The 12,425-nt window shown below is 37.1% G+C and overlaps 2 protein-coding genes and 1 pseudogene across 2 annotated transcripts; 1 reads left to right on the forward strand and 2 right to left on the reverse strand.

The window, feature by feature from the left end:
* The first annotated feature begins 1,772 nt into the window (after positions 1 to 1,772).
* Positions 1,773 to 3,931, forward strand: LOC103850030 (auxin-responsive protein IAA16). The gene is made up of 5 exons (XM_009126733.3): positions 1,773 to 2,168; positions 2,733 to 3,004; positions 3,118 to 3,253; positions 3,344 to 3,405; positions 3,491 to 3,931. The coding sequence occupies exons 1-5, from the start codon at positions 1,966 to 1,968 to the stop codon at positions 3,526 to 3,528; spliced, it is 711 nt and encodes a 236-aa protein (XP_009124981.1). The 5' UTR covers positions 1,773 to 1,965; the 3' UTR covers positions 3,529 to 3,931.
* A 414-nt stretch (positions 3,932 to 4,345) lies between these two features.
* LOC103850031 (putative ankyrin repeat protein RF_0381) lies at positions 4,346 to 7,420 on the reverse strand. Its single transcript, XM_009126735.3, has 9 exons — positions 7,207 to 7,420; positions 6,498 to 6,560; positions 6,111 to 6,413; positions 5,899 to 6,038; positions 5,621 to 5,707; positions 5,109 to 5,546; positions 4,859 to 5,029; positions 4,707 to 4,786; positions 4,346 to 4,614 (listed from the first exon to the last, which is right to left on the reverse strand). The coding sequence occupies exons 1-9, from the start codon at positions 7,238 to 7,240 to the stop codon at positions 4,554 to 4,556; spliced, it is 1,377 nt and encodes a 458-aa protein (XP_009124983.1). The 5' UTR covers positions 7,241 to 7,420; the 3' UTR covers positions 4,346 to 4,553.
* A 1,650-nt stretch (positions 7,421 to 9,070) lies between these two features.
* On the reverse strand, positions 9,071 to 12,237 carry LOC103850035 (annotated as a pseudogene).
* Between the last annotated feature and the right edge of the window lie 188 nt (positions 12,238 to 12,425).

Raw genomic sequence — 12,425 nt, forward strand, 5'->3', positions numbered from 1 at the left:
ATCGAGATGAAGTCGTTGTCAACTTGACATACAATTTATTAGGTCAGATTCTTCCATCGTAATCATGCATGGGTATCATCATGTTTATCAATAAATGATGTTGATGATCAATTTCATTTATCATTCTGTTTTTATAATTTGCAATGAGACATTTATTTTTATTTACGCTAATGTTATTGTGCTCATTCTTGAAAATGAGACATTTGACTTTGAAATGTTTCCACTGAAAGTGTTATCAAGATTTAAATGTAAAAGCTGCTTACGGCTCTAAATATTGTATAGATAGACACCACACAACCAACAGATTAGCAAATGCTATGTTTGCCTCAAAAATGTTGACTGACGATAAGTTAAAAGTGCTTTTACCAACTAATCTTCAAAATAGTGAAGATCAGTAAGGAGATTATGTTTCCCTGTAAAATCGTGATTATTTCAACGTGTTGTAAAGATCTTGTGCCTAGCTTTTTTTTTATAATATTTGGTGATTAAGGTCAACCGACTAATCAAATAAAACTCGCAGCAGCCATATATTCTTACCATTTAAAGCAATTCGGATGACCAACAGAAATCGAACCGCGGATAGCCGTATTGGGGTTATCTTTCGAAGACCACTAGTCCAACCCCGTTGGTTGTGCCTAGCTTTCTTTTTCTGCCAATAAACCGGTCATGTCTAGATGCTAGAATCACATATTTTCATTGCCTTAATTTGCTATGTCGTTTGTTCAGTGATTTTCATACAAGGCACTAAGGCAGGATCCACTTCAACTGTCTAATTAAATAACTGTACCGTTGAGTTAATCATTTTTATACATCATTATATTAATCCCAATTTTTTTTCATATAGTACTAATCAACGATCAAAGGAATGTTCTCCTATTACATAATGCAAGACATCTGAAATTGGTAATCATCTTTATTCAGAATTACCTGATTAATATATACCATAATCGCTATTTTTCTTTCGACTTCACAGCAATCCATAAATTTACAAACAAGGCAAATGTGGGAAGTATAGTGCGAAAAGTCGAAAACGCAATGGCAGACAAGACTTTAGTTTATTTACATTTAGCTTTTATTCATTTTTTTTTGTCAACCATTTAGCTTTTATTCATTTATTTCAATCATTTGTTATATCTAAGATTATAAATAAGTAAATTTAATGAAAATAATCTTTAAAAAAGGCAGGCACAAGCACAACCTTTGGGAATGGCGGGTCCTACAAGAAGGACACCGAATCCACTGAATCAAAACACATGTTTGAAGCTGACAGCTTCGATATATGTGGGTCCCATATCGTCTTAGCTGTTATTTTGTTCCATTTTAATTAATTTCCGACAAACGCTCTTTTGTTAATATTATTGGTTCTCTTTTACAGAAGTTAAAGAGTATAAGATTGATTTTTTAATAACGTAGATGAAACTCCACATAGCCATAGTCCTATATAATTGAAACTGTTCAATTAAAGTACTAAAAAGCAGAGAAATACGTTTTCTAGTAAGGATAAAAAGCTAAAGTAATTCATATTTTAGCATTGAATACATAATAATTTTATTATTTAATTTCTGGTGGATATATTCGGAAAAAGGAAAAACTGTGCCAACTTGGCCTTTGCCGACTGGCTTGGCCGCAATTATTCTGAGTAATGATGACGCCACTCATGACACCATCCTCTCCCGACAACACCCTTGACGGTCCTACGAATCCCGGCATTCACGTGGCTGCATAGCACCCGTTCAAATCATAAACATCAATTATATATATTCTGTACCACACACGATCCAATATTTATCCCTTCGTAGTTTTCAACACATTTCACATCCTTCTCTCTCTCTTGAAACGTTTTAGTTACAAAACGAACACATCAAAAGAACTAAAAAAGCCCTAGCAACAGGACAATCTTTTGATCTCTTACTCGTTTTCTGATTACCTAATTTATTACTCGTTACTAAACATTTATCAAGCAAGATGATTAATTTTGAGGCAACGGAGCTGAGGTTAGGGCTGCCGGGTGAGAATCACGGAGGAGGCATGGCTGCGAAAAACAACGGGAAAAGAGGATTCTCTGAGACCGTTGATCTCAAATTGAATCTTTCTTCAACGGCTATGGGTTCAGTTTCTGAAGTTGATTTAGTGAATATGAAGGAGAAGGTCGTAAAACCACCGGCCAAGTAAGAAACTAAATTTCAGTCTCTATTTGTATTAATATTTACTTTTTATATATTGTCAACTCTTTACTTATAAGTAGATGTCCTAAATGTATTGAGATATTATAATATTTGTGGATAGACTCGACAAAATTAGATTTTGCGATCCGGTCATGGTTTGGCTTATAGGCTTTAACACGTTGAATGAATAAGTTAACTAGAGTAACATTATGCAAAAAAATCTCATAAGGTTGTGATTTTTCATTTGTTTCCTTTAGTTTTGCTCCATGTTTTCACTTAGCTTTACGAAGATATTTACATTTTTGATTTATAAATAACCTTACGTAGCTAGGATGATGAGTGCATGTTTAGGTTTTTGGTCGGGAAGAATTAAGAAAAATACAAAACATAAGGAATCTTTACTTTATATATTGGAGAAAAAGATAAAAATTAAATTAATATTTGGACAATTACAGCCATCCAACGTCCAAGACGTCTGAAGCAACTAGATGATTCACAAATCTTGATATAAAATACATTGAATAATATGTTTGAAATTAACAATTTAGTATATTTACGGAATTTCAGGGCACAAGTTGTGGGATGGCCACCGGTACGATCTTTCCGGAAGAACGTCATGTCAGGCCCAAAGCCAACCACCGGAGATGCCGTCCAAGCAACGGAAAAGACTTCCGGCAGCAACGGAGCCACCTCCTCTGCCTCCATTGGTGCTACCGCAGCTTACGTGAAGGTTAGCATGGACGGTGCACCGTACCTAAGAAAAATTGATTTGAAACTCTACAAAACTTACCAAGATCTCTCGGATGCATTAAGCAAAATGTTCAGCTCTTTTACCATAGGTAATTAAAAAAGAAAAATATAATGTATTATAATATGTCTATTAAAAAAATATAATAATATGTCTATTAAAAACTTAAACTCTTTATTTAATATATTCTAAACTCTTTTACAGGCAGCTATGGACCGCAAGGAATGAAAGATATTGTGAATGAGGGTAAATTGATCGATCTTTTGAACGGATCAGATTATGTTCCAACTTATGAAGATAAAGATGGAGACTGGATGCTTGTAGGAGACGTACCGTGGGAGTGAGTATCAATTAATTTACATAGTTTATTTATTTTTGTTGCAGCTATAGAACAAATATTTATTTACGCTTCGTTTGGATTTTTTTTTAGGATGTTTGTTGATTCATGCAAACGCATAAGAATTATGAAGGGATCAGAAGCAATCGGACTTGGTTAATATTCTTAATCCAAAGTTTACTGTATATATACCATAAGATTTTGTGCGCTTGTTTGTTAATCTAGTTTGATTGATTGCAGCTCCAAGGGCTTTGGAAAAGTGCAAGAACAGAAGATGAGAGCTCTTGGTGACATTTTAAGATTTCCCTAAAAAGGAAGAAAGACCGGTTCGAACCGGTTGGATGTCTGAAACAGATAAAGCCAAACCGGCTCGAAACTACAGTTCTGAGCAGGGAGTTTGCGTATACTATCATAAATAATATTTTTTGGTATTCGAATAAATAATAATATTGTTGTGGTGTATTACATTTTATAAAATAAACCCTTTTTGTTACATGCATTATATATACATATATAAATATGTATATCTTATTAGCTTGCGTCTATGTTTTGAACAACTTTTTTGTTTTTACGCATTTGTATTTGTCTATATACTAAGTATCCATTACTTAAGACATCTTAATGTGTTACTTTGACGTGACAAATTATCATTCACGTTTAGTGTATTTCATTATTTGCCTTTGTCGCACACTCGCACTGTAAACTCATTATATCATTTTGGACCATATTGTACTCCCTTTAAATGATCGTAAAACAAACAAGTACTCCATATAATAGTTTCTCCACTTGATGTTCTTGTCATTTCTTCGTGAAACATTTATGAAAAGACTTTAAATAGATCAAGGTAATGTGTGATAGTGGAACGGGCCAGAGCATGTGGACAATGTAGAGTTGTTGGGGAACAATATTTGTAATGAATTACACATAAAATAAACAATGTCTTTAATATATGCATGCTCCATTATTGATGCTAACTCTGTCATCCATTGCCTCAAACAAACAATAGGTGACAACTTTGATTTTTGTTTATAATTTAGTCATCTATTTTCTTGATAAATTTGATCTGAATTACTATGGATTAATACACCAAGAACATGCATTAACTTGTTTTAAAATTTATAAATTTAAACCAAATCCGACCACAAACAAAACTTTGTTCCTGAAGTTTTTTTTGTTGAAGTTTTAAGCACATTTAAGTAAGAAACAGACAACTCCATAAGGAGAAGACCAAATCACCAAGGTAAGAAGCAGACCAAAACTTCATACAGATACTAAAATAAATAGACACATCTCTCAGAGGATCTTATGATTTGTCTGTAATCTTGTCCTTGCCATGAAACTTCCTTCCAGCATCTACAGCTTCTCTGTAGAACAAAGAGAGAGAAAAAAAACATCAGTTATAAACCGATACAAACCGGTTAAAAAAACCAAACATCATAAGGGTTTCAAAACAAACCTGAAAGCATCAATAAGTTCTTTGCTTTCAGGGCTTAGCAACACTCCCTCATAAAAAGCATTGGCTGCTTCATCAAACCTCTGGAGATTCATAGATAACTCAGTGAACTATACTCTTTCAATGTTAAAAAAATCAAAGGCTTTTTTAATTACCTGTAGCAAACGAAGAGCAGCGCCTTCTCTGAAACAACCTTTAGGCCAATCAGGTTTTAGTTCTCTGCAGGCTTTAGCATCAGATAAGGCATGCTCAGCTTGTCCTAACCGCAACCAGCAGATGCTTCGGTTTGAGAGCAACGTATGATCCGTAGGGTCAAAATCAATAGCCTTGATTCAAAGAAAACATCACAAAAATGCACTTAAAAATAAAGTACTCAGAAAATAGTTTTAGTTGTTGAATGAGTACTTGTGTGTAGGCGTCAATGGCCATCTGGTAATCCTTTCTATGGAAAGCGTCTTGTCCTCTTGCTTTAGCTTCTGCTGCTTTAGCCTTCGCCTCTGGAGAGACCTCAGGAAGGTCTTTCTTGATCCCACTCTCTCCAGATTTTTCCTTGCTTGAGCTGTTCTCCTCTTGTTCTTTGTTTGATTCCACGTGAGCAAGAACACCATCTACTGTCCACTCCGAAACAGATTCAGGTTTTGTTGTCAAGGGGAAGAGAGTCTCAACAATCTTCCTGTTCTCTCTCAAAGCTGCAACTTCTAATGCCCTATTGCCTTCCTCGTCTTTCTGATTAGGATCAGCTCCAGCTTTGAGTAAACAGTTGATTAACTCAAGATCTCCAATATCAGCAGCAATGTGCAACGGAGTTGCACCACCAGCAAACACATTGGCCTTGGCACCTGCCTGTAGTTAACATAATAAGAACCAAGCTTGATCTAAAATGTATAACAAGACTACAAATAATAAACATCTCAAACCTTGACTAAGAGCTCTAAGCATGCCACAGAACCAGCTGCTACTGCAGATAACAGTGGCGTGACATTATCTTCTGTCTCAGCGTTAGGCTGCAAAATCATTATAAAAAACAAACTTTAATTTTCATTGAACACTACAGATTTGGTGTAACTTAAACTAAATATATTAGTGTTAAAAAATCGGTCTAGGTGCCCGCCTAAACAATAATCCTCTATAAGACGCCTAACCACCACCTAGCGATTTTTAGAACATTGAAAAATATATATACACAAGAGTTTACATTGGCATTGTGCTCTAACAAGACTTCCACCGCATCTTTCTGGTCATGGCCAGCAGCCCATATTAACGGTGTGCCAGACTCGCTTTCAGAATCCACCGGAACACCTCTAGAAAGCAGTTCCTTAACCAACTCAATGTTCCCTAATGATAAGCAAAACACAACACTTAGAAGGTGAAACGAATAATAAACAAGAGTTTAATCAACAAACAAACCTGTCCCAGCAGCATGATGCAATGCAGTAGCTCCTAGCTCACTTGCTATGTTAGGATCAGCTCCGTGGTCTAAAAGATACTTAGCCGTATCAATCTGTCCTTGCCTCGCAGCATGAACAAGTGGAGTATCCCCAGCTTCATCTTTTGTGTTGGCGTCGAGTTTCAGCTCTTCCAAGAGATATCTGCATATCTCAGTTTGTCCTTCCCTTGCGGCGAAGTGAAGCGCACCACGTTTGTTTGCGTCTTTGACGCTCTCCACAGTTTGCTTTAGCCCTTTGCCTTCATCAAGCTGATTAGCAACATCTGCTTGGTGAAGCAAGATACATCAGAGATAAAGAGATGCAATGTAATAACATAAGGGCATGTTGATTGATTAACGAAACTCACTCTTAAGGAACTCAAGGTTTCCAGTAATAGCTGCATTTAGAAACTGCTGAACTTTCTCCCTCGCTGAAAGTAACAATCCAAAGAACAAGAAGTTAGAGATTCAAAACTAACAATTTGTAAACTCTTCAATACCCCAAAACAGAGCCAATTTAAAAAAAAAGTGAGCTTTATTAATCAGATTAATTCAAGTAAAGAGAAGTATCAAAACCCATCAAGGAATCTAGATGCATTCATAGAAAAGAGGTTGATGCATCTTTCTCACACATAAGGAAGAGAGCCAAAACAGAGCAAATTAAAAAAGTGAACTTTATTCATCAGCTCAATTCAACTAAAGAGAAGTATCAAAACCCATCAAGGAATCTCTATGCATTCAAAGGAAAGAGACTGAAACATCTTTCAAATACATAGAAGAAGGCAGAGGAGGAGCTAAAACAGAGCAAATTAAAAAAGTGAACTTTATTCATCAGATCAATTCAACTAAAGAGAAGTATCAAAACCCATCAAGGAATCTCTATGCATTCAATGAGAAGAGATTGATACATCTTTCTAACACATAGAAGAGAGCCAAAACAGAGCCAATTAAAAAATAGAACTTTATTCATCAGATCAATTCAACTAAAGAGAAGTATGACAACCCATAAAGGAATCTCTACGCATTCAAAGGAAAGAGATTGATTCATCTTTGTATAGAAGCAGGAAGAGAGCAGACCTGCAAGAGCAGTAGAAGCATCAGGAGCAGCCATGGCAGACAACTAATAAGCTTGTTTCTCTGACGAGTTAGTGAAACTTTGTAGTGACTTTGTTGTGTCGGAGTTAGTTCCGGGTCGGCGAAACGAGAGTTCGTGTCTGATTATCAGGAATCTGAAGAAGCTAGTAGGCTTTCTAGGTTTTAAAGAAGATTCGAGAGGTGATTTTTTTATCTTCCAATAAATTTGAATGTTATACCCTCACACTATATTAATTATTACAAAACATACCCAAATAGTATTATTTGTACTAAATACCCCCTGAGTGCTTGTTTTGTACTAAATACACCAATCTCTTTTCGTATCCTCTGAACGTTCAACGTTAGATGCATAATTAGCTCCAAATATCGAATTTTGGACTCCGAGAGAAAGCAACGTTACAATTGTATATTCCACTGGGCATGAGTTATAAGAGGAATTTTGTTTCTTTATATAAATGTATGCAGCAATATGTATATACAAGGTTGATAGCTACTCCTCACTAATCGTAGAAGCACTAGCAGTCCGATCGGGCCTCTGCATGGCGGCAACAATGAAGCTCTCAAAGCTATGGGTTTGCTCCGACAGCTCAACGCTCATGGGAGCAATCAACGACAAACATCAGTCGAAGAAAATTGTAGGTATTGTCAAAGATATTTTTAATTTTATCATTTTTTTTTCATATTTCTCGCAAGAACAATGAAAAAGCAGATTCTTTGGCTAAACAAGATCTTAGAGATTCCTCTGTGTAATTCTCCCCTCCCCCCCCTAAATAATATAGTATCCCATTTATGCATATACATTTAGCAGGTACACAAGAGGTAGGAGGAGGAAGATGAGGATGCTCACATTCAATCATTCTCCATTTTTGTTGACCTCCTCCTAGAGTGTAAACTTGATGCTCCTCTGACACAACTTGTGAACGTCTTTGATGACCTCCTTGATGACCTCCTAGTACCGTCATGCACAAGACTTTATACAGATCATTCATTGGATCATACCCTAAAAAGGATAATACACCTCTTCTAATAGTTTTGACTCTAGGTAACGTTAAGAGCTGGCCCGTGCTAGGGTTTGCAATCACCACTTTAGAATCCATTTGACGGCAGATCAAGCCGCGGATGGGTGGAGAAAAAGCATACACATGCATACGGTGTTGAGTTATGTTTAACCTATGACGATGATCATTAGAAGATGGATCAACCTGGGAGCAGGTTTGTAAGAACTGCTCTCTCCCGTGCATGCGGAAGATTGTGAAGAGAAGACGCGTCCGATTCGAGGATCGAGACATGTACAGGTTGATAAAATCTTTGCGACGGATTATTGATAGCCATTTTTTTGAAACCAAGACTAGGCTGGCTACAAATTTGGTCGGAATTTTCATGAGAATCTCTACGATCAGATTGAGAGGAATGATTGAAAACGGATCTTTTTCATCTTGTTTCATCGTAAGACATTGTTGATTGGTCCCGGTCGTCTCCTTCCTCCTCGCTTTTTTCATGGTTCTATCTTTGACGAGAACAAAAATGAAGCCCTGGTATATATCTTTGTACATAGTTAGGAGATTTGCAAATACAACCCTCAATTTTCACGGCCATTCTAATTCCCTCCTTTGTATTCAAGTATTGCTTTACAATGGGGTGTTTAATATATGGGAAATTGCAAGGTGAGCCTCTTTTTACAAAAATTAATAAAAAAAATTTTTTTTTGGTGCAATGAAAATCTTTACGACAAAATAAAATAAAATTGGACGTAAAATGGCCTGAAGAAGGTGAGTCTCAAGTGGAAACTGAATTCCCTTTAATCAAGAATGGTCTTGTATGCTAGATTAAGTTTTCATCACAACGCTTTTTTTTTTTTTTGCCAAAATGTGAATTCCATTAAAATGGGTAGAGTTTGTAAATTATTACAATCGGTTGTTTCATACTATGGTTTACCTTGGCAAAAATAATAAAAACAAGGTAAAGCATATGAGAGGAAGAGCAAGAATTTCACTCCCTAGAAAGCCAGTGTTGCATTAGTCCGCAGCTCTGTTTTTGATTCCTCTTGGACAGAATTGCATCTCTAATGAAACGGTCTAGTAGTTTGAAGATGGTTGTTGGAGACGATGATATGTTATCATGATAGCGCTTGTTCCTTTCAGACCAAATTGAGTAGATAGTTGCAGAGGCCACTAGATGCTTGAGTAACCTAGGAACAATTATGTCACGCAGGCTAAGCCATTCGGAGAAAGCTAACCACGTGTGGAACCCCGCAAAGGAGTATCCCAATCTGCACAGACAGATGTTCCAGAGATCAGCACTCCATTCACAGCGAAAGAAGAGATGGTCTCTGTCTTCTGTATAGATATTACAGAGGCAGCAAGATGATGGGATGTTGGTGCTCCATTGGGATAGACGAGCTCTTGTGGGTAGCCTGTCAAGCTGAGCTAGCCACATATTGAAGGAATGGCGGGGTATCGCACCTTTGAACCAGATCTAAGAGGACCAAGGTTGTGTTGGAGCTCTGTGACGCATGACTTCCCAAGTTCGTTTGACCGAGAACCTTTCTAGAGCAGTGTCGTTAACATGCCAAACGAAGGAGTCATTTTCACTCACAAGGGAGGGAAGTGGAATCGTGGTAAGGAAAATCTGAAGCGTCTCAGCAGCAGGCGACCTTGCCCCGCGTACGAGCCACCCCTCAGAGTTGCAAGCAGCGGAGATGGAGGCCTGAATAGGGATAGACAGCTCTCGAGGACCATCAGGTCCGAAGTATTCAATCAGTTTACCGAAAGGTGTCCAAATATCCCACCAGAAGCTGATCAGTCGACCATTGCCAACCTGAGCCCTTAAGAATCGAGAGGCCAAGTACCGCAGGTGGAGGAGAGCACGCCATGTCCAAGATTTTGCTTTATCTACATCACAACGCTTTTACGTATTGACTTTTACAGTTCAAGTAGAACGGCTACTTACAAAAAACTAGAACGATCTTGTATACTACTATACTAGATTATAGAGGAACAAAAACCAAACTGTATATTTATGAAAAGACTGAATAAACTGTTTTAACAAATGTCACAATTACATCTTTCACAGAACCATATAACTCTCTGCATGATCGAAAAAGACTTGGATAGTATCATCAGAGTAATGTACAATATCATCAATCACAATTTTTCTGAATTCCCCCCCCTCCGGATTGTAACAAAGAAAGAAAAACGGGTTAGGGGTTGTAATCGGTGTTAATATCATCTCCCCATTACCAAGTATACCCCTGAATGCGAACTTATATGACAGTCCAAATCTATCTGCCAGAGGAGGCATCACGACAACAGCTTTTAACCATATTTCTTTGTTGACATCTTCCAGAACCCATAGGTCAACTGGTCCGAAACATTGTAGAGTCGCTATGGTTATCTTTCCAGCGTGATTCACCAGCTCACCACACTGTTGAAGCGTATCATCTTCGGGTAGCTTAGTAACATTAAAGTGTTCAGAACTCAGATCAAAGCTCATTAGAGAACTTTTTTCTTTGTAAGAAGCTAAATAATACATAACCCCATCTCTGCATATCCCTTGACTTCCAGAATAATGACGATGTGGATACTTACACTCGATCATTCTCCATTTTTGTTTAGCTCCTACAGTGATCACTTGATGCTCCTCCGACATAGCATCACAAGGTGCAACACCACGAGATATGTTACTACGTTTAGATACCACCGTCATGCACAACACTTTGTACACATCATTAACTGGATCATATCCAAAAACAGATAATATGTTTTTCTTAATCGTTTTGACTCTAGGTAAAAATACGAACTGACCCGTGCTAGGGTTTCCGACCTTCACCTTGGTACCGTTCCGACCGCAGATCAAGCCGCGAACAGGTGGAGTAAATTCATACGTTAGATACGGTCCATACGGATCCAGTTTACAACTAACCTTGTCATGATTAGAAGACAACGGATACTCTTGAGAGATGGAGTGAAAGCGCTGCATCTTCACGTACTCGCGGCCACCGTGCACTGAGACAAGATGACGCGACTGAGTTGAAGATCGAGTCATGTACAACTCGGTGAACTTTTTGTCGAGGATTATCGATGACAAGTGTTTAGAAGCGAAATGGAGCCTGGCTATGGATCCCGGCGGCAGTTTCATGAGAATCACTACGTTCATGTCATTTGGAAGCTTCTTAAACGGATCGTTTACATTTCCTTTCGTCTGGTTTCTCAGACCTCTTGACCCTTTTCATGACTCTTTTCAACTCCGCCTCTCACTGTTTGATTCTTTTGGCTCTTAACCCTAATATCTTTCTTTAACCTAGATATATCTTTTATATATACTCTTAGATGTCTGGGCCGAGATCCAAATAATTTTCTAAAGGCCGAAACTGACTAGTAATTCGAATTTCTAAATGAAGCAAGTAAAAGTTTTGGATATTTATGGGCCGAGACCCAAATAATTCTGTAAAGATCAAAACCGACTAGTAATTAGAACAAGTTTTTTTTTAATGAGGTAAGTTATAAAGTTTTATTTCACACTAGTGGTTTGTCCGCGCTACGCGCGGATTGTTTGACATCTGGATTATATAAATTTGTGAATTCTTTTGTTTGTTTGTTGTATAATTTACTAAATAAATTTTTTTTTGTTTCTGAGAAAATTTTCATGTAGGACATAACAAAACTAAAATTTTGGAAACCGTTAAATAGACGAATTGTTTTCATAAAATAGCAATGAAAATTTTTTATTAAAAAGAGATGTAAATCATGTATTAAATTATATTTGTGCAGTACATAATAGTTATTCTGTTGTGAATTATATTCTAACGTATGAAAGTGAAACCGGCTTAAAATGAAATAGACAAACATAGTGCTTATAATAATAGTAGTGGTCACCTCTATTGGTAATCTTGTTTGGTGGCGTAACATTGTATACTTAGTTGTTTGTAGAGTAGTGAGGTAACAATTGAGTTTTTAAACTCAAACTTCATGTAAAGTTTTTTAATGCCGTTCCATATATTGATCCATTATGAATGTGTGATTATCCAGTGTGTTAAGTGGATCATTAGAGAAAAATTGAAGGGTCATGGTGCCGAAGTGACGACAACGTCAGTCCATGAAGCATCATTTTTAGAGGCTTCTAAGTTGTTGTTAGTGTCATGTTCTACGATCACAACCTGACCTTCTGGTCTGGTTTGGTTCTTGAGAAGAGAGGAGAGAGAT

This window comes from Brassica rapa, chromosome A01, assembly GCF_000309985.2.
Source record: "Brassica rapa cultivar Chiifu-401-42 chromosome A01, CAAS_Brap_v3.01, whole genome shotgun sequence".
Classification (NCBI taxonomy): Eukaryota; Viridiplantae; Streptophyta; class Magnoliopsida; order Brassicales; family Brassicaceae; genus Brassica; species Brassica rapa.

Excerpts from the sequence above, each read along its gene's own strand:
- LOC103850030 (XM_009126733.3), top strand. The coding sequence starts at position 1,966 with ATGATTAATTTTGAGGCAACGGAGCTGAGGTTAGGGCTGCCGGGTGAG. Across the intron at positions 3,254-3,343 it reads GTAGGAGACGTACCGTGGGA|GATGTTTGTTGATTCATGCA; the intron begins GTGAGTATCAAT and ends ATTTTTTTTTAG. Across the intron at positions 3,406-3,490 it reads ATCAGAAGCAATCGGACTTG|CTCCAAGGGCTTTGGAAAAG; the intron begins GTTAATATTCTT and ends GATTGATTGCAG.
- LOC103850031 (XM_009126735.3), bottom strand. The coding sequence starts at position 7,240 with ATGGCTGCTCCTGATGCTTCTACTGCTCTTGCAG. Across the intron at positions 6,561-7,206 it reads TGCTTCTACTGCTCTTGCAG|CGAGGGAGAAAGTTCAGCAG; the intron begins GTCTGCTCTCTT and ends TGTTACTTTCAG. Across the intron at positions 4,787-4,858 it reads CTGCTCTTCGTTTGCTACAG|AGGTTTGATGAAGCAGCCAA; the intron begins GTAATTAAAAAA and ends ATGAATCTCCAG.